Below are 25,806 nucleotides of genomic sequence, written 5' to 3'. Positions count from 1 at the left end.
ATCCAAGATGGTGATCGGGGTTGCAATGATGGCGGCCATGGTCCCGACGGTCTATGGGATAAGCGAAGCCAGCAACAGGCGCAGCCAGGATAACGGAAACGAACAAACCGCCACCAAGCAGGAGGAGCGATACCAATTGCTCGCCGAATGTCGTTCGCCGTCAGGTATGGCGATCCAAAATGCCAAGGTTTATTTGAGCATGGACGGAAAGGTATGATCCAGCGAGACTTGACAGATTCAACAACGCTATAACTATTCCAGATGTATATAAGCCACCACCCAGTGCGAGGGATGGTGCCGTTCAATGGACATTTCTACGCACACCCTGACTTTGAGCAAGGCAACACGGTCGGCTTCGTCACAGTCAGCCCTGAAACACCACCACAGCTGCGCTGGGCTTTCGTTGACGCCAACACGCACCAACTAGCGTGGGGTGGAGCCAAAGAAAGAGAAGGCCACATCAGTGGGCCATTTGGTTTGCACGATGACGAGGGATCCATATCATTAAACGGATGCCACAGGTGGATTGCGGTCAGCTTGGGTTCGGAGTCCAATGAGGAAGAAAGATTAGATTCTGGATCTCCAGCGGGACCTGATCTTTGGGGGCTCTATTTTGACACCAGAGAAAATCAGTCTACGAACCTACCAGCCGGTGCAGAACATATTGAAGTTGAACTGAAAATGGTCCGGTATCCGCAGAGGGCGCGACGGCCAGCAAAGCCTTCTATGTCACCAGTCCAGGAAGCTTCAGACTCGAACGGGTGAACGACAGCCTTCGTTGGACCAAGCAAGGGGAACCATAATATCCTCCAGTTCTGAGATACGACCCTCTTCCAGGAGTGTGCAGTGACAATAGTGATGTTTTTGGAAGCAAGACCATAAAGGTTACAGTAGATATAGGTCCATCCATTCGGAATTCAGCTGTATAGAGAAATGACAGGCTGAACCAGGCGCTAGCGTAGCACACTTTCCGCTGTCCATGACGAGTTGCGTTGGCTTAGTATACAAGATACTACGTTACACAAACTTCTTCACTGGTCTGCATGCAGCACCTTGGGTTGACAAGGGTATAAGGTACTCTCGCAGATCACCGAAGACATTGATGGTAACTACGAATTCAAGCTATCTATGCTTAAATTTATCTTCCACGCTCCAAATCTTCCACTGAAATATGCCTCCCGGTCCCGTTGACGGAGTCAAAAAGTATGTGCCCGTTCACGACTTCAAATCTGCATCCATGAATGTATTCAACAAAAACTCCAGACTGACTTATTAATCAGTCCCGCACAGAAGGGGGACAAGAAGCAGGACGATGCGTCCAAGGCGGACCAGCCCATCGAGGATCAGACCAAGGACAAGGCCGGCCAAGGGAAAGAAGAAAAGCCCAACGTTAACGGCCCTCAAACTGATGGAGAGCCTCTACCCAAAGGACCTTGGGGGGATCGTGGAGTCACGCACCGCAACGCCGGAATGTACCAAGTCTCCGAGAACGCACCCACTCTGAACGTTCGGATTAACTTGGATCTGAGGGCCGATGTTGCGTTGGAGCTTCACGCAGTTGTGCAGGGATCTGTCATTATTGGGTTATTCTGAAGTGGCCATTTAGCTCCAAGTATGCGGCAAAGTTATAATAAACGCTGGGAACGGTGATAGCAATGCTTTCGATTTGATAGTCATTAACTAGGGAGTACCTGGTTACTCTGCTTAGTAGGGTAAAAAGGCGCCTGAGCCTTTGCTTCAATAGACTAATACTCCCTGTAAGGTTAATGAGCCAGGAAAAGAAAAGTGATCAATTCAGAATCGTGGTATACACAGCAGGCTTTTTATCTAAGCTCTAAAATATTGGGCATTTCGAGACACATAGGATCATAATCTATATATTGTTAATGGCGCAGTTGATCACAAGTGCAAGGAAAAGGTAAGCGGCTCACAAAAAAGACATTGCAAATTCTCCTCTAATTTTAACATCAACATCAACCTCAGATCCAAAATCGAAATCAAAGCAGACTCGAGCAATGTCATCTTGGTCGTGACTCTGCTGGTTTGTTCCTACAGACGGTTCTCCCGTCATGCCGGATGCATTGGGTTTGTCTTCCGAATCCGTTCGTGACGCAGAGCTAGAGGGCGTATTATTCCTCGAGGAAATACCAGTCTCAAGGAGAAGGTGCGCAATTTCGCATATACAAGGGTCGCCTTCCGTAGCGTGGGCCTCAGTGGAGGGAGAGTGGCGTGTATCCGGGACTTTGGGCGGTGCCCCATATGTATCTGAGGACAACTGATCAATGCCCGTCATATCTGCCATATATTCAAATGTCTGTTCTTTTTCAGGGAGAAACAGGCCTAGCAGATGTTATTGAGGGCGTGGATGCAAGAAGGTTGACCAGCCTCGAGGAATGATCCCCATGAAGACCAGGGCAGCGGGAAAACAAAACCCAAATTAAATTACGAGGCGGCTTTGTCATTTCGGTTGGGGGCACCGCATGTAGTCGGGGGCAGGTAGTACGTTGCTGTAATAATAATGAGTGTTCCGTTCACGGTCCCAGGGCATGTTACACAAGCCCTAGAACGGAAACAATGACCTGATTATATGGCCTAGACAGCAACACTTTCGGGCCAGCAACTTCCAGCACTGTTTCATCTTCATTACAGTAGTCCACGATTGATGCACTAGGCGATATATCAATATGAAAGGTAATCACATGCGGAGAGATTTAGTTGGCCTGCGCTAAATGGCAGCATTAGCTGGTCTTCAAAGAATCAAATCGGCACACATCACTGTCAATGGGCACCTTATAGCCTCCTCAAACCAGGGCATTCTCGCCTTGATCGGGATTGAAGAAGTCGATACTGAGGACGATGCAGATTCAATGGCCAAAAGAATTTTACAGACAATGCTATGGCCCGAGGCAAACGAGACTCAGGTGAGTGGTATACGTATCACTGCGAAACATGGTAGGAGGTTGACGCGTGCTGCTTCAGGGGGAGTGGAAGAGGAATGTTCAAGAAATAAAAGGCGAGATACTGTGTAGTATGTAGGCATCTTTGAGAGCTGTCTGCCTAAATGCTCACTACAGCAGTACCGCACTTTATCTTACATTGTCAGCCCGAAAATATAGCCACAAGGACCCCTCCAGACATGGCCCGTTTGATAAGAGCGCAATACCAATATAGACGCTTTCTGAAACAATTGCGCGATATCTATGAACCGCAGCGGGTGAGGGACGATGTCTTCGAAGCGATGATGGCCGGGCCTCTAAGTAAGATTGCACCAAGCGGTATATCCTACGAAAGCACGGACTCGGTGGTATGTCATCCCTTAACACTATAATCAAATAGATTATGGCTGTGCTGATGATTAAGGAACCAGGTCACTATTAAGATCGTCACCAAGCCGCAGGGAATTCCAGCCCTGGGTTAAAGTACGAGACTCAAGTAGCTGTATCTGTCAACTCCACCCTCTTCCTCTCTTGCGCGGGAGGGAAGCTTCTAATTTGACCCTTTTCTTCTCCGCAGCGGAACCTCATGCTATGAGCTCTGCCTGGACATGCCTCATCTCACAATACCAGGCGTTTAGACGGCAGAAGAAGAATGCATCTCTATTTAATCCCATGGGTGGAAGGAACAAGCTAGCGTCAAGGGCAATAGTCATGGCTTAAGTAGCGCAGACACCCCAGTACTGGCCTGTATTATTCTACTGTATACTTACTAGGAAGGGATCAGGGCGCAAGGCCGGTCAAGGAATAGGGACTAGAGTGTTATAATAACTGGATATATTCTCTTCTAATATTGTATAGACTCGAGACCTTCTACTTTTCCAACCCCAGGATTCTTTTAATAGATTCCACGATATAGCGTCCAGTGATATCAGATTATAACTATAGTAAATAGTTAGATTTGCTATTACCGAGCCATGAATTAGGATTATTGGCCCATTAGTACCTGATTAGGGCTCATGATTAGGGGGGAAAGGGGAGGGCTTGCTGTGTAACTGGAGACATTACCCCTTACCGCATCGTAAATTTCGGGCAGTAGGTGTGGCCAGCATGCATATATCTTCCTGCCCCACGTACAGTCATAGCACTCCTCGTAAGCGTACCCGAGGGATCTCCGAACCCCGCATACATATCCTCTACAGTTCTCTCTTGCTCCCGGTTATTATTCAGTCCATTTCTACAGGCTGCAAAATGGCATACACCCACCAGGAGTCATCGTCGAGCGAGGTCGATCCAACAACCCTTCCCTCTCCTCCGACACACCCGGACGCAAACATAGTTTCGCGGTTCGTGGACACCTCGCCTTGGGGCCTAGTGTTTCACATCCTAGAATGTATCCCACCGTCCCGTGCACCAGGAGAGCGGAAGCTCATCCTTCTTGCGCACGGCTTTCCCGAAGTTTCATATTCATGGCGCAAAGTGTTACCTCTTCTGGCGGCAGAGGGGTACCATGCCGTCGCGTATGACCTCCGTGGATTCGGCCGGACCTTCTCTCGTCAGCCGTTGACTGAAAAGTCGTTCCGACCTGCAAGTCTGGTCACAGACGCGTTGGCGCTTGTCAGTGCTCTGGGTTACGACTCGGTTGCGGCGATCGTCGGTCATGATTTTGGGGCCGTGACTGCCAGCATGTGTAGTCTAGCACGTCCCGATATCTTCAAGAGTTTAGTTCTCATGTCGCACCCTGTCAGAGGGCCTTTCACACTACCATTTGGAACATCACCTTCCGCCGGGCAGCCATCAAAGAATACTGAAGAGAAAGCTTCTGGAGGTGTCCACGAGGAACTGGCGAAGTTACAACCACCCAGAAAGCACTATCAACGCTACTACTGTACGTCAAACGCAAATGGCGAAATGACCTACCCAGGAGGCGCAGCGTTGAGGACTTTCCTTCGAGGGTACTTTCATCTAAAATCCGCCGACTGGGACGGCAATACCCCCCACAGGCTTGATGATGGTTCAGCGACTCAGCTAGCAAGAATGCCCCACTATTATATTATGCCGGCTGATAAGACAATGAGAGAGGCTGTCGCAGATGAAATGACGCAGAAGGAGATCGCCCTGGCGCAGAAGGTTGCTGGACGATGGCTAAGCGATGAAGAGCTTGGGTTCTATGCTGAGGAATGGGGCCGTACAACGTTCCTGGGTGGGCTGAACTGGTATTGCCTGACCGTGAAGCCAGATCTGCTTGCAGACGCGCAGATCTGGAGTGGCCGAAAGATATCAGTTCCAACCGTTTTTGTTGCAGGCACGAGAGACTGGGGTTCGTTCCAAGATCCGGGGGCTCTGGAGGCTCTTGAAGACGAGGTATTCGTCGAGGATGGAAAATATCTAGGGACCGTGCTAGTGGATGGCGCGGGACATTGGATAAACCAAGAGCAGCCTGCTACCTGCGCTAGGGAAATCCTGAGGATGGCTGGTGTAGCTGGTGAAGTCTAGTATCCATTCTACCCTTGGAGTCAAAAGAGCAAAGAGAACTTTAGTTCCTTTCCCTGCTCTCCGGAACCCATATGATGTATTCCTAGCAGGCATTTTTACCATCGGAACGACGGTGCAATTACATATCGAGGAATATTGTTTACACATTACTATTAGGGATGATTTGGGGTGGCCGATCACCCATTAAGTCCACTGTGCGGAATCCCACCCTAGGTTCCCGCATCGGTAACAAAATATTCAGTTTTTAAATAAGTGATATCCTCCCCATCTTTGAAATTTGGTACGCCTGTGGTGGATTAGGTCAGTACTTTGACCGTGACTAAACCACGTAGAGGTGCGTCGCTCGCTTACCCTTCACGTTAGCTCATGTTAGATGATTTACTTAAACAACGTATGTGATGCGAGTGGCATAGCAAATCTAATCGAGGTAGAGGTACCCGGGTTTATTAAAACGTTATATCCTAACTCGTCAAACGGTCTACTTCAATACCTAAATGGTTAATTCCCCTGTCAGCTGAATATCCAAAACGCTCTTCCCAACATAAACGATATAATCACCACTCTGCAAACCCCAGGTCTGCTTCTCCACGTCCCAAGTACTGAGATCACGACGGGCAAGCTCAAATGTAAACGAACTAGTTTTTCCCGGTTCAATAAGCTGTTTATCAAATCCTCGAAGAACCTTCGCCGGTCCACCGGGAATCCCAAGATACAGCTGGGCGACCTCCTTGGCGGCGACTTTGCCCGTATTCTCAACAGTGCAATTCACTGTCGCAACGACGTCCCAGAGCGACGGGAGGCCGCCTTCTTGGATCTCGGTTCCAGGAGGAATATACGCCTTGTCCGCGCCAGAGCTGACCTCGATGTCGAGGCCAGAGTAGGTGAAGTCGGTATAGGTAAGGCCATAGCCAAAGGCATACCGAGGCTCGATACCCTCCTTCTCGAACGCCTTGTAATCGATGTACACACCCTCCGTGAAGTTTGACTGCGGGTACCAGCCATTATAATCCCGGTCAGGCATTTGCGGGTCCAAGAGAGCACCGTAGTCGGACTCATTCTTGGCTACAGTGTACGGCAACCGACCAGATGGCGACTGCTTGCCGTACATGATATCAACGAGAGCGCCACCGGAGTCCTGACCCGGAAGATGGGCGAAGATTACGGCGGTGATATTATCGTTGTTAATCCAGCGGTCGACGAGACGGATTCCGGCATTATGGATGACAACCATAGTGTTTTTGCATTTTGAGGCAACATTCTCGACAAGAGTGTCGGAATAGGGGTCTGCAAGGTGCGGGCGGTCCCAGCCTTCCGCGGAGGCCTCGTTGATAAAGACTATGCATGCATCTGAAGCGGCGTTCGGGGCTGGGTTTTGGGACACGAAATCCCAGGTCAGGACGGTGTTGTCTTCGCGTGCCTGACGCTGGAAAGCATCGAAGGGGGCGTCGATGTAGGCTGGGGTAGTCGCACCTGAGCCACCACCGGTAATCATCGTGCCATTCAATGCAACACCGGGTCCTATAGCCCAAGGATCTGCGCTGCCGAGGAACATGTACTGCAAAATACCGCTATCAACTGCGGTTCCATTGGGGTAGGTGAGAGCATTGGAGAGGCCCGCGACCCAGGTTCCAGCGTCTGGAGTAAGAGTGGTGGAGGATTGTGCGATGGCATCGTATCCAAACAGAGAAAGAATCCTGGGCTTGTTGAGCGGTAGAGCGTTGTTGGTGTTCTTCACCAGGACGTGGCCTTCTACGGCACCCTGGAAGATTGTGTCCTTTGACTTGGGATCCCGAGCATCAACGGGGTCGTGGGGGGCAGTGAGATCCGCAGGGATGCCATGGCCTGGATTCTCGCGCTCAGCGTACTTGTACCAAGTAGCAACAATCCGGGTGGCCATGTCGTTGAGACGAGTGGAAGCAAGAGACCCGTTGCGTACTGCAGTGGCAAGCGTGCCATTTTCCCAGTACTCCGAACTCGGCATCACCACATCGAGACCGGATTTAGCACTGGCGATGCCCGTGTACTGCGCGCCCCAGTCAGTAACGACAAAGCCCTGAAACCCGAGTTCGCCTTTCAGCAAGCCGTTCATTGACTTGCTGTTCTGGCAGCCGTAACTGTTATTGATACGGTTGTAACTGCACATCATTGAGCCAGCACCGGCTTTCACTGCATCCTGGAAGGCCCAAAGATAGAGCTCATGCATCGTCTTGTCATCAATATTTGTCGACAGAGACTGGTTGTGAGAGTTCTCCAGCCGCGACGGTGGCATTCGCCTTGTCTCCTGCTCGTTGGCAATTAAATGCTTAACACAGGCAATAACGTTCTCCTGCATGCCGCGGACAGTGTCCCCTACCAGGACTCCTCCCAACCATGGGTCAGCACTAAATCCTTCCCAGTTGCGTCCACCTTTGGCGACACGACCAACAGGCCCGACCAATGGGCCTAGAGCAACATTGACACCCTTCCGCTTGAACTCGGCTCCCATGTAGTGACCCCGCTGATATGTCAGGTCACGGTTCCACGCCGCTCCAACATGGACTCCAGACGCATATCCATTGACCAGTTCAGTATTCCGGACACCGTTACCGGCATCTTGGAAGCACATTCCAGGAAACCCAACACGAGGAACGCTTCCAGACATGCCACTGCACCTGGTGGTAGAGTCGAAGCCATAAGTGATGTTATTCTTTTCCGCGTCGGTCATCTGGTCAACAAGGGCCCTAGCCTTCTCATAGGCAGACTTCCAATCCCCGAGACCCTGCCCCTCAGCTGCTAAAGTTAGTCGAGTTTGGTTATATGGTAGAGTAACATACGTGTTGGATAGACCGGGTCAGAGCCGCCATATGACCAGTAGCGTTCGAGATTAGCTGCAATTTCAGCTTCGCTCTGAGCAGAAGCGGCACCAGCCAGCTGCAGTGCAGCGGCAAGGATGGGGGCTGTGAACTTCATCTTCGCCGAGATCAGAGAAGCAAGACACAAACTCAACCCATTTCGAGGACGGAATCGGACCTTTAATACGTACTGGCAATCGGCGAACGGGGCGGACCCAATCGCTGGATATCGGAATGCCGTTATTTCATGCCGTAGAAGCAGCTCACATTTCGTGTTCGAATCCACCATCTGACCCATATAGTAGAAGGTCTCATTGGCACTTACTACACTAACTCCAGTTTCTTCAGCGGGACTCCAAATCAGCAAGCAGGGTGCATATTGCATTTGCGGGACTCCAGACTGCCAAGCTGCAACTCCACACAAACTCCCCACAACTACCCTGTTCGGAGCTTTCAGTGACTTAAGCTGCCGATATTTTCACGCTGTCCCTCGGGCACCGAGACTGGGCTCACTTTGATTAAGATCATCTTTCATACATGCCATAGAGCAGTGGCTTTCGCCAGCCTTCCTATGCTTCTACTTGCTGAGCAGTACATATAATCTGGCATGCTGACCGGCACAAAGACACCTCGCCCTCCGTATATCGGGCCCAGCATCAAACTTCAACCGTCGAGCATCCATTTCAATTCTTTCGCAGGCTTTTCGGCTCCATTAGTCCACCGACCTGTATACTATAGTCAGGCATGGACCCGACCCGACGATTTACCGACCTTCCCGAAATGGCTGAATATTCCACCAGGCTCTGGCGAAGTTACAAACCCGGCCTCTTACTCGGTGTCAAGCCGGTGCTCCTGTCGTCCCGGACGGGGTGAAGCTCTGGTTCAAACCTCGCTTGGACCGTGTTAGTTGTGGAGATGATGGCGGAGGCCCAGAATTCACCCGAGGATTTCCCGGGCTGTCATTTCCGGGGAGGAATTTGCCGAAACCTAACATTCAGTGGCCTTTCGAGAACCCTTTAACTGTAGTGACTGGATTACGACTTACCTCGCGATTGACTTGTCCTGGTATCCTTCAGCGCACATCCTTTACACCGCCCAACGGTGCTATGTGAAGGAAGTAGAAGAGCGAACTGTGGTACCGAGAAACTGTCCTCGGAATCACCAGCGGCGTTACGCCCCACGCACCCGGTTCCTGGGGTCCACGTGCGGGATTCCGTGGAGGCGTCGCTAAGTGCAAGATGCCCACGGGGTTCGGCAGTGGACGGGTTGATCCTGCGAGGCCGATATTATGCGCACAACGTTCGCCGACTGCCCTCTAGGCCAGCAGCACTGGTTACAATGTGTATATATGTTATGGTATTATCGTGCAACCTCATCATTTATGAAGTAGATACAGGATATGGTTAGTTTTCCTTTTCCTTGAATGTAATTGGCCCCTCGTCCTGTACAACCACGGCACGCATCTTCTTCGACATGTCAGTCATTCCATCCACGCTGCGCATAGAGGCAATCCCATTCTCTGGAGTCGAATCAAAATGGCTCGTTATCAACGGAAGCACCGTCGACTTCCACAACACTGCCTTCTTCTGTTTGCTTCCGATCGCAGTCGCCACAAGTAGCACAATTGATCCCAACGCAACAATAACAGGAAGAATGATCCACGGCCAGCGGACACGAATGAAAGTCTCGTCTCGGAATGCGTCCCCGGGAATCGTAGAACCACGCGCATTAGTACGGAAGGTATCAGTCGCGCTGGTGGACATTGACTCGAGTAAGTGGCCGATATTAGGCGTGCGCAGAATCGTTGCTATTCTCGACGCGTCGGTTGCTCTTATTCCTCCAAGGGCGTAGGTTGTAGTATTGAAGAAGCTCCGCAGTGTCGCTTGCAGACTGCTGAACGTCCGATGATCAACGGCGTATGTTGAGTTTTGTGATAGGGTTCTGGACCCGCTGGGCGATGCAAAGTGGACAGGGTTTGTCGAGGGAAGCAGGGAAAATTCATCCAAGGCGTCTGTGGGAACGAGCTGCTGCGTATCAACAGGATGCACTGGGCGGCTGCTTTGGTCGCCGGGCCGGTAGGAAGTCGCTGCGTATTTTCGTTCGCAAAAGTATACAGTGCATTCTGTGACCGATGGTCTTGGAGGGGGGAGCGTCGCGTTGGATACAGCGTAGGTAAGCTCCATGCTATAGTTGACCGCAATGAAGGAGGAAATTGGGGTCTGGATGTCAAACATTGGACTCGGCAGCTCAAGAGCTGGGTCATTATACCTTGGACGTAAACTCCAATGGTTCATACGATACCCGATAGTGTCAGCCCCGATGCCGGCACTGTCCAACTCTTTGAATTCGAACGTGAAGCCATTCGGAGTTTCATAGCTGCAATTGATGGGGGCTTTTGTTAAGCTCTTATCGACAGCATCCAAGTAGGGTGAGAATTCCGGCGCCTCACACTTTTGATTTGTTTGGGCTGTGGCATCCTCGCATTTGCTACACATCCCCAATGTAACAAACTCTGGGAACTCGCACGAGGTTGAATTGCATTGAGGCTCAAGCGGACTATGTATCTGCATGAGGCCACTCATCACTGACGTCAGAAGCGTCGGTGAGAGTCCAGACTCTATCTCGTATTCCATATCATCCGATGGAGAGAACCATTCTTGTGAGGTTTGGATAGACGCAGTGGCATTCAGCGCTGGGACGGTTCGCTGAGGGAACGTCAAGATCTGCTGTGCAAATGGATCCACTGCAAGAGCGAGAACCGTAAGAGCTGCCCCAATGTATGTCAATATTCCTGTTCTCGGCCCAATTATACCTCTCAGTAGAATCTCCAGTGATCCCCAGGGTCCCCGGCTTGCCTGGTCAATAACCTGCATCTGATATAGTGGCGCTGGATTTTGAAAGAGGTTCCATTTCAGCTGCCCGAGACACGAGGACACCGGGACCAGTAGTGCGGCTTTGGTAATGGTGATGATGATTGACACGACAGTATTAGGGGACGCCGTATACTGCCAGTCCCCGTAGGGAGAATTGTTTATTGTGACAAGGAAGGCAACCAACAGCGCAACGCCTATGACGGATAGTGTAATAGATCCGATTTCCCATGCCCAGGAGCCCTCCCAATCGAAGCGAGGTTTCTTTGGTTTAGTGTCTGTTTGCAGGTCCTGTGTATGCTCAGGCGTAGCAACTGTTTGTTGGGGTGGCGCTTCAGTGTTGCTGGCTTGCCCATCCGCAGACACACGGGGACTGGGCAGGTATTCAAACCGTTGGAACTCGAGATCAGGTCTGCTCAGGCTGTCGTGTGAAACCGGGGATGGCGGCTGAGATGCCATGGTGACATCGATAAACAATAGCAGTGAGAAATGTTCTACCAAAGGAGTGTATGGGCAGGCTTTTGTAGTGGATTGGGCTGTTTTGGATTAATGGCGGGGGACAAAGACACGTTACTGTGGCTATGGGCCGCTGAGCCTCACAATTCTCTCCTAGTTATGTCGATCTCAGAATACTCCATGTTACGGCATCCAAATAACGCAATGGATTGGCATTCTCTGCCTATCATATACCACTATGAGCTTGTCGATCCCTTGTGACAGGGCCCGGGCGCCATGTTGCCCGAATCTCTGTGCACCAAGTAACCAGCCCGAGAATCTCGCTAGTATTATCTAAATCTATAGTATCAAGAGAACCCTCCTTGCAAATATACAGTTACATGTTCAGTGTGTACTTGCTTAAACAACTACCATACTGTTAAAAGTATATTAAACATCCTGAAACATTAGCGGAGTACTAAAGAATATATTAGAATCAACTACCCCATAAAAAGAAATAACTAATTTCAATTAGAATATAAAAGATGATTTTATTATCCATAGCTTCAATTCGAAAGGATAGTGAGGTCAGGGGCCGGCTTGCGTAGGCGTTATGTTAACTATATATTTGCGGTCGGTAAGGTTCGGGAAACTGGAAGCTTACAGGTGTATATTAAGGCCAAGCATCATACTGCCTTTTCGATGCATAATCGCCTTGGTGCCCGCTCTAAGCCGCTGTCTGGGTTGCCGGCTCCCTTGTAGAGGGAATCATTGCATGCAGCAGAAATATGGTGCCTCATTTCGCCAATTGTCCTTCTCCAGTAAGTAGGAAACGCAGCTAAGACGGCATCAAGACAAGCAGCCATCCGGAGTGCCTTCTCATTCGGCACAACTGCCGATGAAAAATGCATTACGATACCCAGTCCACCATCTGGCTGTGGTGTAGCTACAAGGGCTATGTCTGCGGCGTCACCAATCCGGCCTTCTAGTGATAGAGTGCAGTCAACACCACCCAGCTTGAGAGTGTCTCCGACCGATTTGTGATTTTGGAACGTGACGATTGAACCGAACTTGCACACCGGCCATTGCGTTGGGTCTTCGAGCACCGAAAGTAGCCCGACATGCTGATAGGGGATCGAGTCTGTAGACTGTTTCTGCAGCTCCCCGACAAACGACGCTGTAGTCATGTTGCCGTCGATACGTGCGCGGACCGGTAGCATACTGATGCATGGGCCAACGACCTGGTCGGCATCCCGGACAGCAGAGTCGCGATTTGCGTTGACGTACCCGAAAACAATGTCGTCCTCCGCGAGTACTTGTGAACGAGCAAGGGCCCAGGCAGCTTTGAAGATGGTTGCGTCCGTGCAAGAAGAGGTTGTAATGTCCTTGGTATTACTCGTGAAACTGATTTTCGAATCGACTGGATGTGTGGGTGCAGAAGGATCTATGCGGCGCACCAGTGACCGCGACGAGCACCTTTGCAGAAGCTCCCTCCAGAATTCATGTGCCTTCGCAGCGTTCTCGCCGCTCACATGCGAGATCCACTCGTGGAAATGCGTGGGCCTCGTTCCAAGGGTGCGGCTGCTGTAGGCTGTGCTCAAGTCATTTAACAGATGGCCCATCGAAATGGCGTCGTACAGCGCGTGATGGATTTCCAATTCAAGCTTCTGGCTTGCAGAGCGCCCATCGCTGGTGAAATAGAATCTCGGAAGTGTCTTCAGGATGCTGGGCCCGCCTGGTATTGGGGGTGCTCCGTGTGCTGGCTGTCCCTGCTGCGCAACCACTTGGTCGATTGGGGGATCTCGGAGGGCGATCTGAAATACCCGATCTTCGTGGCGAATGAAGACGGTTCGCAGAATAGCGTGGTGTTCGATGATCGCTCGGCATGCATGCAGGAGCTTCGACTGGTCTAGAGAATTTCCTGGAACCGGCGATAGTATGAGCTTGTTATATGATCCATGGCCGCGCCTCTCACTAGAACCGAGTGTCAGCGCTTGGGTATCCGTCGCAGGAGCTATACTATCGATATTATCAGGTTTGAGCCACGGCTGGCTATTAGACAACTTGCTAAGGAATGTGATAATCTCGGGATAAGCGTCGCTGGGTGATATGCTGCCGTCTGCATCCGAGGCCTGGAGCTGTAAATCGTCGGACGTCCGCCGTAAGGGTGCGACGCATATGTCTCCCAATCCCTCCATTTCTCGAGCAACATCTGCAAGTGTCCGTTCACGTAAAAGCGCACCAGCTCTGATAGGGAAGCCCTTTTTCTGACAGCGAGTCGCCACTTGCATTGCTGTTATGGAATCACCGCCGAGTCTCAAGAAGGAGGTTTCACGTCCAACGGAGTTGTCTTTTAGGCCTAGAACCGAGCACCATGCAGCTTGCATCACGCTCTCAGCTGGGGTCACAGGTGGTGTCAAAGCGTGGCTGTATGTGTCGCCCTCAGCCTCCCTCGCAAGACTCCTAGCCAGTGATAGGTCCAGCTCCTCCAGCCAGCGCCTGATCCTGGCGCGGTCAAGCTTTGTGGATGCAGACTTGGGTAGGTGGTTAACGACGACCCAGGCCGTTGGAACCATGTATGGGGGCAGGCAGCTTACGGTAAAGTCTTGCACATTCCGGAGTTGCAGGCGGCTCGACTCATTCAGGCCCACCTGGACTACCTCCGGATCATCCCTATGTCTAGGATATGATTGATCGCTAGAGTCCCAAGTCAAAGCCACGCAAGCAATGAGATCCTCGCGGTTCTGCACAGGAGACTTGACAACCTGCATCGCAATGTCGCGTACACATTGATGCCGCCTCAGCACTTGCTCGATTTCCTCCAGCTCGAAGCGCTGTCCGCGTATCTTAACCTGGTTGTCTTGTCGGCCGAGGAACGCGATGCTCCCATCCGCATTAAACCTGGCTAGATCGCCCGTTAGATAGGCCCTATTAGGACCCCCCTGGCGTTTTGGCACAAACTGCGGTGCGGATATAAAGCGAGAAGCAGTCTGCGTGGGGTTTTTGTAATATCCTCGTCCCACCCCTGGCCCTTCAACTAGCATCTCACCCACGGCGCCTATTGGCACAAGCTTGTCGGAGTCGGCGCGGTCGACTATCCATACAGCACTACCGACTGGGGTTCCAATCGTGGTTGGATAGGCGGATGCAGGGTCCAGCTCCGCGAGGGTAGAGATGGTGGATGTCTCACAAGGGCCCCAAGCATTGAATAGGCGGACCTCGCTGCCCCAGGTACTCGCGGCAGTCTGCGGGATTGGTTCACCGGCCAATACAAGCGAGGTTAGGCTCGGGCACACGTCATCGGGTGCAAGATTTCGCAAAGCAGTTGGTGTCTGGAGAGCAGCGTTAACCCCAGCATCGTTGATATACTCTCCGAGTGCCGACTCGCGCGATGCAGCGGAGGGTATGCAGACGCAGCCCCCTACTATGAGTGTAGCGACGATTTCGAAGGCGAATGCATCCCAGGCCGGTGACGAAAATTGCAAGACTCGTGTCCCCGAGACCCAGCCCAGCCGCTTGCAAATCGCGAGGTATGACGTTGCCATTGAGTCGTGTTCCAGGACAACGCCCTTTGGCTGCCCAGTGCTGCCACTCGTGAACAGAATGTATGCTGCCTGGCTAGGATTGCTGCCTGGGACTTTGTGTAGGCCCGGTGCGTGTCGTGGCTGCCGACAGAGCGCAATGGTGAGGGAATCGCAACCAGCAAATCTCTCCCCCCCCGGGGATGTGAGAACAAGCCGAGCCCCGACAGTACGCACAATCACATCTTTGCGCACCTTGGGGAGCGAAACGTCGACGGGGACGCAGACTGCCCCGGCCTTCAAAATACCCAGAACCGTAACCACCGCGGAAAGTGACCTCCCCAAGGCGAATGGAATAGGCTCTTCCACAGAAATACCGTGTTCGAGCAGCTGCTGGGCCACATTGTCTGACATATTGTCCAATTCATGATAGGTTGCCGTACCATCCCAAGCATCAACGGCAGCGCTGTCAGGCCTCTGGCCGCTTTGCACCACGAAGAGGTCGTGAAGACATGTGCCAGCCGTGTTTGGAACCTCCCTGTTCCATTTTAACAGCTCCAGCGTATCGCCGAAATTGAGAGAAGGCAATTTGGCGATTCTAGTCGACGGGGGTGCATTGCACAGAGACTTGACACGATGCTCCATTTGCCGTAGGATGCGTTGGACCTGAACTGCTGGAAGCACGACTGGATCGAACATGGCTTGTATGGAGATGCTATCCTTCGACAGCTGGCATAGGAGGCAGAGCGCGTATTCATATGTCTGTTCCACAGCATCGATGATCAGTCCCGGGATCTGGACCTCTGTCTCGTCATGAGGAAGGATGTCAAGAATTGTTCGGAAATCGCAGGCAAAGCGTCCATCCTTCCCTAGGCTCTGCCTGATCCCTGCGAGGCCACATTGTATAAAAGGGCTTGTTAATAGCGAGCGCCGGAACTCATTTCTCGATTTTAGAAGGTCCCCTACAGTGGTGCCGGTCTTTACACCCACTTGCATGGGTACCGTGGCCACAGTAGGTCCCAATGTCGTCTCTGCTCCAGCAAGAGCGGCGCTACGGCCGGACAAGGCATAGCCGAAGACGGCACTGTCGTTCCCTGTGTAATCCATAACCGTCATGGCAAGCCCGGCCTCGATATACGCAGGTATCAACGGCAATGGGGGTCCCTTTGGTAAAGAAATACAGTGAATCATGTTTTGAGAGGCCTTCGGTACGTGGCCCCGAGGGATGCTGGGGAATATGGTTGCAGAGCATTGGTCGAGTTGGGCTTTCCAGAATAATGCTGCACTCTTCTTGTCAATGCTCTGGCAGTAATTGGCAAATTCTTTGAAAGGGGCCCGCCGAGATGGAGAGACGCCTTGGTAGATTTTGCACAAGTCCTCGAAAAAGAAACGATGCGTGTAAGAGTCTGCAATGGCATGGTGAATGATCGTCACAAGCTTTCTGCCGACAATTGCAAACCTGGCCAGCGGCGTCCCAAGGTGCATGGGTATATTCCGATCATCTTCCAGGTATTGCTCTGGATCTGTGTGTAACGACCGAGTCACGCAGTCTGTCATTGCGGCTGCCTTGACAACGACCTGGACCAAACCCAAAGGGGAGTCGACAATTCGTGTCCGCACTGTCTCCGTGCGAGATACCATCTCATGAAGAGAGTCACAAAGGTGGTCCAAATCAAGGGAACTGGCAAGCGAGTGGCTGAGACTGTGGGTGTAATCAGCCCCGTCGGCCAAAAGACCAACTTGAAAAGGTGTACAGGCGTATACATCTTCGACATCGTCGCGCGATATGTGGCAGTCCTCGCATATCTGGGCCAGAACAGCACTGTCGATATCCTGCATGGAGTTCATGATCATTTCCGAAGTCAACAAAATGGTTCTTAGGCAGCAAGGCGAGATGGATTCAACTGAGAAACTGGACCTTGTAGCACCAGCTTGAATCTGGGAGTAACTCATGTACCAGCCCTAAGCCTTGGGATTGCAGTCCAGCATACAATAACTCATGACGTTCATGGCTTGGATGGTCATTGCGAACGTACCCGGTCTAGGCCTGTGCAGGATGACTCAATGCCTCCCAGCGGTTACACAAAGAAGCACACAACCCACCAGCGGTTACACAAAGAAGGACACAATCCATGGCTTTTTGGACTATATCGGATTAAGAGTTCCATTTTTCGAGGAGAAACTGCCCAAAGTGAGATTGACAATAATCCTTGGGAGCCGTATGGATGAGAACCTTTTCCGCTCAATTTTTAATTGCCCTAATTGAGTGATTGGGTGCATAATCAACGTCTCAACGGCGTCTTGCCAATGCAACATTCCCATAACCTTACGGGAGCTTGCCTTGATGAAATTGAACAACTGCATCCTACACTCAGATCAGTTGCAGCCAGCCCTACAATTAGAAAGACACGTCACCACTGTTCAAACGATAAAGCCCGCTCTGTTTCCGCTGAAAGGTGTGGCTTGACTTATGAGAACATAGTCTATCTCTTTTCGCCGGAACACTTCAGCTAGTCTTTACTGTCACAGCCAGCAGACACCATGACACTCCCAGAAATGTCCCCGATAGCCGTGGTAGGCGTCGCATATAGGCTACCAGGTACAGGGCGTAGAGGCCTTTACGAATATCTTGCAGAGGCAAAGTCAGCATTCTCGCCCATTCCCAAAGACCGGTTTGAGCAGGAAGCATATCACTCCAAGAACTCGGAGAAAGGCGGCGTTTTCTCGTCTGACGGAGCTCATTTCCTCTCCGACGACGTGTATGCATTTGACGCGGCATTCTACAATATGACGGCCGAGGAGGTTACGTCTATTGACCCTCAGCATCGTGCGTAAACCCCTTGAAAGCGTCATAAGAACGAGATGGCTGACAGCCCCTGTGGCATTAGGCCTGATGCTTGAGTGTGCATTTGAAGCTGCAGAGAATGCAGGCATCCCACTGCCCGAGCTGGAGGGGTCAAAAACTGGTGTTTTTGCTATCACGGACCGCTGCGGCTACGGTGAACAGCAGATCAACGACCTCCCGTAAGATATATTCTCTGATCTCTTCACTCTAACTATCAGAATGTTTTCATATTGACGCTTACTTTCCTTTCTGACGGTTACTAGGACGACAACAAAGTATTCCACGTTTAGTGCAGCTCCCTGCATGGCGGCGAATCGCGTCTCCTATTTTATGGGTTTGCAAGGGCCTAGTATCTCGGTCGACTCCGCATGTTCAAGCAGTACCCATGCGGTACATCTGGCGTGCCAAAGCCTTCGCTTGAAGGAGTGCAGGACTGCGTTCACGGGAGCGGCCTCCCTGATTACTACTCCTCATATAATGGCGGTTCTCGATACCATGGGGGCACTTTCACCGGACGGGAAATGCTACTCCTACGATGCTCGTCGCAACGGATTCGGGGTCGGCGAAGGGGCCGCCTGTCTGGTTCTTAAACGCCTGGAAGACGCTGTCGCGGACGGCGATGCCGTACAGGGTGTTATTCGACACACCAGCTGCAACCACTCGGGCCATACACGAGGAATTACGATGCCCTCACAGTTGGCCCAGGAAGACATTCTTCGCCGCGTACACATCGAGGCAGGCCTGGAAATGTCTGATACCGGGTTCATCGAGGGCCATGGCACAGGGACTCAAGCGGGTGACCCCATCGAAGGCGCCGCCGTTGCCAACGTAATGGCGAAAGATCGCGCAGACCCTGTCTACATTGGCTCAGTGAAAACCAACTTCGGACACCTCCTAAATGCCAGCGGCATGGTGTCTATTGTCAAAGCCATCGCCATGCTGCGCCATGCAATGATCCTGCCGAATTCAGGCTTCCAAGAGATGAGCCCTGCCCTTGACGGGTCCAAATTGAGAGTCGCTGCGGTTCCTGTTCCTTGGGAATCGGAAAAGCCTCGACGTGTCTGCGTCACGAACTTCGGTTTCGGTGGCAGCAACGCAGCCGTTTTGCTAGAGGAATTTGGTGATTCCCGACGAGGCCATGATGCATCTAGGGACGTGGATGGACCGAACCATGCGGACACCAGTGGACGAGCAAGACTATTTGCACTCTCGGCAAAATCCGAAAGATCCCTTGTTTCCTTCTGGTCCGCGCTTACTTCACACCTTCAGGAGCTCCCTCGCTCTTTGACGACGAGTGACGCCTTCCTCGCTGACCTCAGCTTCACCCTTGGACAGCGACGCACGCATTTCTCACGCCGGGTCGGCGTCGTAGCCGGCTCTGTAGAGGAGTTGGTACAGCAGCTGTCCTCACTGAGCGAGTCCAGAATTGGGAAAGCGCGCGCAGACCAAGAGGTGGCGCCTGCCTTCATTTTCACCGGGCAGGGAGCTCAGCACGCCGGCATGGCAACCGAGCTTTACGGGTATGAGCCTTTCGCTGCCGCACTCCGGAGCGCAGACCGCTGTCTCCAAGACTTCGGTGCCGAATGGTCCTTGGCGGAGGAGCTGTTCAAGTCAGAGGCAGAGGGATCTCGTATTGACGACGCTGAAATAGCCCAGCCTGCCTGCACTGCTGTTCAGCTAGGGCTGGTGGCATTGCTCCAGAGCTGGGGCATCTCGCCTACCATTGTCGGTGGCCACAGTTCTGGGGAGATCGCTGCCGCTTATGCAGCTGGCTTTTTCTCATTCCGAACAGCAATGGCACTCGCCTTCTTCCGAGGAAAAGCGGCGGTAGAGCTGCAAGAGAAGAGCCAGGGTTCGCCGGGAGGCATGGTTGCGCTCGGCACCGATGTCGACACGGCGTTGAATCTGCTGGAGTCTACGTCCACTGCCCAGATTGGAAGGGCATGTATTGCGGCTATCAACAGCTCCAATAGTCTGACTATATCAGGCGACATCGCCGCCATCGAATCAATTTCTCAGGTAGCAGAGGTTCAGGGGATTTTCAACCGGAGATTGAAGGTCGGCGTGGCGTATCACTCTCACCATATGGAATTGGTCGCGGCATCGTATGAGGCTGCTATAGAGCCATTCTGCACCGCTGAGCGGACAAGAACTGAAGGCGGAAAAGGCACATCCTTCTGCTCATCGGTCACTGGCCGCGAAGAATGTGCTGATGCTGTAAGAAAGGCATCCTATTGGGTGATGAACTTGTGAGTGTCCCCTCCAGGAAGCGCTACTGTTAGGGCTATCCGCACCTGTCATGTACTAACCATCATTCACACTATTCAGGGTGAGTCCAGTGAGATTCGCGGACGCAATCGAAAGGGTTTTAAACCGCGAGGAATCTGACCAGGGAGCTACGGTCGCCCTCATTGAGCTGGGGCCACATCCTGCACTCAAAGGTCCTATTAAAAATGCCTTACAATCAATGGGCGAAACTCGGGCAACGTATCTCCCAACACTTTCGCGTGGTCGAGATGGTACCAAGGCACTGCTTGAGCTTGCTCAAAGCATGTTCACGCTAGGAAGTACCCTAGATTTTGCTGCTGTCAACCGAATTCCTCCAGAACACGCGCATGTTCTGACGGATCTTCCGGCCTACGAGTGGAAAAAAGATACACGCTATGTCCGCAAGTCGCACAGGTCCGCCCACGAGCTGCATCCTGGCCATATCTACAACCGTTTGCTGGGATGGAAGATGCCGTCGGTAGGAGCTGAACACATCTTTCGCCAGGTGTTCTCACTCGCCACCATGCCCTGGATCCGTGACCACCAGGTCGCAGGGGATGCTCTGTTTCCCTTCGTGGGTTTCGTGCGCCTCGCGGTGGAGGCATTCAAGGCCATATCACGAGGCCCGTCGAGCGTAACGATACGAGATCTTCAGGTCAGCCGAAGTCTCGTGGTTAACAGGGGTCAGAACGTGGATATAACTACAAAGCTTCAGCCGGCTGAGATGGGAACGCGGGCATTCTCCTCGACGATCTGGACTTTTCAAGTCCTGACCTGGACCGAGTCGGCCGGCTGGACTCAGCATGCCCATGGGCGCATCGAAGCGGACACCGTGGACTTCGCGACAGGTGGTAGCCCGGCGCAAAAGGCGGCTGACAAGGCGCTGTCCACGGGGCTCCTGACGGCAAAGGATATCGAAAGCGAGTACGAAATCATTCGACAATCGGGAGTCTCTTTAGGGCCCGCATTCAGAAATATGACCAAATTGATGACGGGACCCAACGTCGCTGTCCAGGAAGCAGTGCCGCCACAGATTGATGGCGAATCTTTCCAAGGCTCACAAGAATTCTTGGACGTGGTGATGCTGGATAGTCCGCTGCACTGCGTCCGGAGAACCTTCTTTGGAGATGACTTGAACGATGTGTTCGTTCCGGTGTCCTGCCCCCGACTCCAGCTGTCAATGATTCCCGCGACAGCCGGCCAGACCTTCACGACGATAGCGTGCGGGGGAGGACTCGACAAGGTAGCTGGTTTAGCACATATCCAGTATGTCATTTTGGTCAGCACGGAATCCGGGACTGTGCCTTACGCCGAACTCGAAATGACATTTCAACGTATCGGGCACTTCAGTGATGCTGTTGCTGGGAGCAGCAGACCGGAGGGCTTCCATACAACCTTGGTGCCACATATAGACTTTCTCAGCGGCACGGAACTGGCGGAACTGCTGACAGACCATTGTTCGGATCCTACAGAGCTGCTGCCCCGTCCGGAGATTGCTGCTATCAGTCGGCATTTCCTGGTTCACGCGCTCAGGACAACAGCTGGCGATGATCGGTCCACTCTGCCCTCTCACCCTTCAAAATTCCTCCGCTGGGCTGAGAGCCTCGCAGAAGAGAGCGACGACATCCAAGTCACCTCACAGCTAATCCACCAGGTTTCCCAGGCCAGTGCTGCCGGCGAACTTATTTGTGCTGTTGGTGAACGGATACCGGAAATCCTGCGCGGGCAAGTGGAGCCGTTAGAAATCATGCTGAAGGACGGGAGACTCACCCGATACTACGAAGACAATGCGGTGATGCAGCGAAGCTGCGAGGCCCTGGCCAGATATGTGGCCGCGTTGGGCGAAGTCAATCCCAGGCTGCGGATCCTGGAAGTGGGAGCAGGCACTGGTGGTGCGACTCTACCAATCTTGGACGCATTGTCTGGCGGGGCGAATAGTGATAGCGCTCCCAACTTCTCGCAGTATGTTTATACAGACATTTCGTCTGGGTTTTTCGAAAATGCGCGGCAAAAGCTGTCGCGGTGGCCGGAGCTCGTATACCAGAAACTTGACATCGGTCTCGATCCGGCGCAGCAGGGCATCGAAGTTGGCACGTACGACCTTGTCGTCGCGGTTAACGTACTTCATGCAACTCCTGACATTGAGGAGACTATTCGCAATGTTCGCGCCTTACTCAAGCCTGGCACTGGCAAGTTGGGCATCGTGGAGGCTGCGGATAACGACAGTCCTCTAGTTTTGCCCTTCGCCCTGCTTCCGGGCTGGTGGTTAGCGTCAGATAGATACCGGGCACTCGAGAAGGGACCTCTAATGCCTCTCGACCGCTGGCACCAGCTCCTGGGCTCCACCGGGTTTTCCGGAGTCGATGGCGCTATCGAATGTGGTGGGTGTGGCGCCTTCTGGTCTCGCAGGGTCGAGCCAGACAACAACCCTACCCTGCCCAGCAGTCTCTCCAATATAGCCTACCCGGTAACCATCTGCAGTCCTCTGGCCACTTCACAGGATACCAGGCTGGCCGAAGCGGTGGCCCACGCCGTGGGTGAGACCCTGCATATTCCCACTCCGCGCGTCCAGTCACTCGCGGGGCTCGATATTTCGGAAGACCGCTTCTGTATCTTCATTGACAGCTCCGACAGCAGCTTTTTGGCGGGTATTGCATCCGAACGTCCGTTCAATCAGCTGAAAAGTATCCTACTCAAGCCGAGGGGGTTGCTATGGGTCACTCCAGAACATGATGGCCCGGACTACGCACGCATCAGGGGCATTCTTCGGACTTTGCGCCTGGAAGACACTGCGAGAAAGCTGCTGCATGTCGACGATGTTCAACTTGACACAACCCAAGGGCCTGCGGCCGTAGCGCAGCTCACTGATAGCCTTGTTCAAGACATCACCACCACGACGCCCCGTGAACAAGACTTCGTATGGCGGGATGGACGTATCCAGGTCCCCCGTCTCCGTAAACTCCGAGAAACAACGGAGACATTTGCTCTTGAGGCCGGAGATTCGATTTGTCGAAGACAGCCGATATGGACCAGCCATGGTCCGGAGAACACCCTCTCCCTGGCTATCCACAACCTGGGGAATCTCGACTCTATTTACTTTAAACAGCACAACCTAAGCGGTACAGCCCTGGGTGACGACGAGACACTGATCAAGGTACACGCGGTGGGGATCAATTTCAGAGACGTTCTGACCTGCCTTGGCACGATTCCGTGGAGCCCTCCTGGTCGTGAAGGGGCCGGCACCGTTGTGCGCGTTGGGGCAAAGGTGCCACATCTGAAAGTCGGGGACCGCGTTATGTTCGGCAAGGACGAAGGGGTGTTCTCGACCTATGTTCGAATCCCGAGTATGGGCGTCCGCAGGCTGCCACCGAGTATCTCATTCGCGGTCGCGGCTTCGTTACCTGCTGCGTATGCGACAGCGCTCCTCGCCTTGCAGGATTCTGCGCGCCTTAAGGAAGGCGAGAGCGTGCTGATTCATGCGGGTTCCGGGGCTGTTGGTCAAGCATGTATTAATGTTGCTCAGAGTATGGGTGCGGTTATATTTACAACCGCAGGATCCGTGGAGAAGAGAGACTTCTTGCATAGAACGTTTGGGATTCCCACATCACGCATCTACAGTAGCCGTACCGCCAACTTTCGTCAGCAGATCCTTAACGAGACGGATGGAAAAGGCGTGGACGTTATTATAAATTCTCTCAGCGGCCAGCTGCTTCAGGAAACATGGCATGTATCCCCCCAGTATACACAAAGCATCGAGCAATCGTCTAACTCTACCTAGGTCCTTGGTTGCCGACTTTGGTCGATTCATCGAGATTGGCAAGCGAGACATGCTCGACAACAGCCACCTTGGTATGAGGAAGTTTCTGAACAATGTGACATTCACGACCCTTGCGCTTGAGAGCATGTCAGCCAATAGACCTGGACCCGTGCAGGATACCCTGACCAGGATCTTGGACATGATGGAGAAGGGCATTCTCAGGCCTATCCAGCCCATCACGGAATTCCATGTCTCCGAGGTGCAGTCTGCATTTCGAAAGCTTCAAGGTGGCCAGAACATTGGTAAACTTGTTGCCATCATGGGCCCGACAGATGAGGTGATGGCGGAGTGTACTTCTCCATTACAGCAACACGGTAGGCTGCTCCAGCACGACGCCACGTATCTCATCACCGGTGGCACAGGGGGCATAGGAAGGGCCATTGTGCCTATGCTGCTGGAAAATGGAGCCGCCAACGTGATCCTGCTCGGTCGGTCTGGCGTTTCCAACCCCGAGGTGGCCAAGTTGATCCGCGAGCACGACAGACCCGGACGTGGCATTCACGTCCGCGCCATTCCATGCAATGTCGCTTCGCGAGAAAGCCTCCGCATGGCACTGCACTCTATCAGCGACTTGCCGCCCGTCCGAGGTGTGATCCATGGCTCCCTATATCTGCGCGATTCCACTTTGATGAATGCGACGTGGGAGGACTGGCAGAACATCAATGGGCCCAAGATCGACGGCGCATGGCATCTCCATGAGTTGCTCCCTGGCCTGGACTTCTTCGTCGCCCTCGGTTCCGCGACTGGTGTTGTCGGCAATGTCGGCCAGAGCATCTATAGCGGGACCTCCTCGTTCCTCGACGCATTCGCCCAATACCGCACCCGTCAACAGTCGCCCACCGTATCCATCAACCTCCCAATTGTTGATGATGTCGGATATGTTGTCGAGCGGGACGGCCTACGCTCGCAGATGATGAAGCATACTGGTGGTTTCAGCTTGTCCATCGCACAGGTCCTTGCGATAGTCAAGGGGGCCATCATTGGTGCAGCATCGGGCTTCGTCAAGGATAGCACGGCACTTATTTTTAGTCGCGAGGACGGAGAAGGGTCTGAGGACTGGGTGGATCGGTCGCACTATCTCGCGGCAGCCCGACGCAAGAACGACACTGCCCACCATGCCCGACGGGGTGACGGGAGTGGTGAGTGCGGCGAAGAAGATGTGCTCGAATCCTTGTGCCGCAAACTCTCAACGATCACGATGATAGCTCGGGAGGAGGTGACGCCGCGCCGGAAACTGTCAGAGTACGGACTTGATTCCTTGGTAGCGGTGGAGCTCAGACAGTGGATTAAAGGCGAGTTTGGTGTTGACTTGGCCCTGTCTCACATCGTTGGTGCAGACTACTTGCAGGCTGTGGCTGACCGGATCTTAACCGGCCTTGGGAGGCTGCAAAAGGCCTAGAATTGACAATGAGATATCCCAGTCTATTGTCGTAGTTTAGGGTTGGAAATTCAATTGAATTATGCCTGCGAAGGGTTACTTCAGTATGCCCAGCTTCTAAGTGCTGGGTGTGATTAGTTCCGGAATAAAATCAGAAGCGTGAAAATGGATCGCCGATTCGCCGATTACACCGAAGGTGCAGTTGGCTTAAGAGTCATCTCCTCTTCCTGATATTTATATCTATAATTTTTTTTTTTCATTCTTAATTATTCCCTAGAATTATCTATTAAATCACTTAACAACTTCACACGTACTTCATCATATTTGAACAAGTTTCACTCCTTTATATATTTCAGAATATAGGCTAGATTCTGCCCACCTTTCTGCCTGAGGCAGAATAGTACCAGCTTTT

At 52.5% G+C, this 25,806-nt stretch overlaps 8 protein-coding genes across 8 annotated transcripts; 5 read left to right on the top strand and 3 right to left on the bottom strand.

Moving 5' to 3' along the window:
* Nucleotides 1–7: 7 nt before the first annotated feature.
* Nucleotides 8–681, top strand: ASPVEDRAFT_116911 (uncharacterized protein; the record flags this gene model as incomplete). Its single annotated transcript, XM_040805622.1, has 2 exons — nucleotides 8–211; nucleotides 262–681. Coding segments are annotated over 2 exons (624 nt in total), but the record flags the coding sequence as incomplete, so codon positions are not given.
* Nucleotides 682–968: 287 nt separating this feature from the next.
* Nucleotides 969–1,760, top strand: ASPVEDRAFT_362318 (uncharacterized protein). The gene is made up of 2 exons (XM_040811164.1): nucleotides 969–1,203; nucleotides 1,281–1,760. The coding sequence occupies exons 1-2, from the start codon at nucleotides 1,172–1,174 to the stop codon at nucleotides 1,591–1,593; spliced, it is 345 nt and encodes a 114-aa protein (XP_040673001.1). The 5' UTR covers nucleotides 969–1,171; the 3' UTR covers nucleotides 1,594–1,760.
* Nucleotides 1,761–2,635: 875 nt separating this feature from the next.
* ASPVEDRAFT_155120 (D-aminoacyl-tRNA deacylase) lies at nucleotides 2,636–3,765 on the top strand. Its single transcript, XM_040808441.1, has 5 exons — nucleotides 2,636–2,691; nucleotides 2,743–2,921; nucleotides 2,980–3,028; nucleotides 3,078–3,304; nucleotides 3,368–3,765. The coding sequence occupies exons 1-5, from the start codon at nucleotides 2,685–2,687 to the stop codon at nucleotides 3,416–3,418; spliced, it is 513 nt and encodes a 170-aa protein (XP_040673000.1). The 5' UTR covers nucleotides 2,636–2,684; the 3' UTR covers nucleotides 3,419–3,765.
* A 419-nt stretch (nucleotides 3,766–4,184) lies between these two features.
* On the top strand, nucleotides 4,185–5,429 carry ASPVEDRAFT_33468 (alpha/beta fold hydrolase; the record flags this gene model as incomplete). Its single annotated transcript, XM_040810741.1, has 1 exon — nucleotides 4,185–5,429. One exon carries the CDS (start codon nucleotides 4,185–4,187, stop codon nucleotides 5,427–5,429), a length of 1,245 nt encoding a protein of 414 aa, XP_040672999.1.
* A 490-nt stretch (nucleotides 5,430–5,919) lies between these two features.
* ASPVEDRAFT_33467 (beta-glucosidase) lies at nucleotides 5,920–8,378 on the bottom strand (the record flags this gene model as incomplete). Its single annotated transcript, XM_040810740.1, has 2 exons — nucleotides 5,920–8,201; nucleotides 8,243–8,378. 2 exons carry the CDS (start codon nucleotides 8,376–8,378, stop codon nucleotides 5,920–5,922), a joined length of 2,418 nt encoding a protein of 805 aa, XP_040672998.1.
* A 1,285-nt stretch (nucleotides 8,379–9,663) lies between these two features.
* Nucleotides 9,664–11,589, bottom strand: ASPVEDRAFT_33466 (DUF3176 domain-containing protein; the record flags this gene model as incomplete). The annotated part of the gene is made up of 1 exon (XM_040810739.1): nucleotides 9,664–11,589. One exon carries the CDS (start codon nucleotides 11,587–11,589, stop codon nucleotides 9,664–9,666), a length of 1,926 nt encoding a protein of 641 aa, XP_040672997.1.
* Nucleotides 11,590–12,035: 446 nt separating this feature from the next.
* On the bottom strand, nucleotides 12,036–17,119 carry ASPVEDRAFT_201887 (uncharacterized protein). The gene is made up of 2 exons (XM_040809361.1): nucleotides 12,230–17,119; nucleotides 12,036–12,164 (listed from the first exon to the last, which is right to left on the bottom strand). Exon 1 carries the CDS (start codon nucleotides 17,037–17,039, stop codon nucleotides 12,252–12,254), a length of 4,788 nt encoding a protein of 1,595 aa, XP_040672996.1. The 5' UTR covers nucleotides 17,040–17,119; the 3' UTR covers nucleotides 12,036–12,164; nucleotides 12,230–12,251.
* A 118-nt stretch (nucleotides 17,120–17,237) lies between these two features.
* Nucleotides 17,238–25,702, top strand: ASPVEDRAFT_46581 (type I polyketide synthase). The gene is made up of 5 exons (XM_040813586.1): nucleotides 17,238–17,913; nucleotides 17,975–18,110; nucleotides 18,195–20,180; nucleotides 20,260–23,922; nucleotides 23,978–25,702. The coding sequence occupies exons 1-5, from the start codon at nucleotides 17,628–17,630 to the stop codon at nucleotides 25,413–25,415; spliced, it is 7,509 nt and encodes a 2,502-aa protein (XP_040672995.1). The 5' UTR covers nucleotides 17,238–17,627; the 3' UTR covers nucleotides 25,416–25,702.
* Nucleotides 25,703–25,806: the final 104 nt, after the last annotated feature.

The sequence above is a fragment of the Aspergillus versicolor genome (assembly GCF_001890125.1).
Source record: "Aspergillus versicolor CBS 583.65 unplaced genomic scaffold ASPVEscaffold_12, whole genome shotgun sequence".
NCBI lineage: Eukaryota > Fungi > Ascomycota > Eurotiomycetes > Eurotiales > Aspergillaceae > Aspergillus > Aspergillus versicolor.
This window is presented reverse-complemented; position numbering and strand designations above follow the sequence as displayed.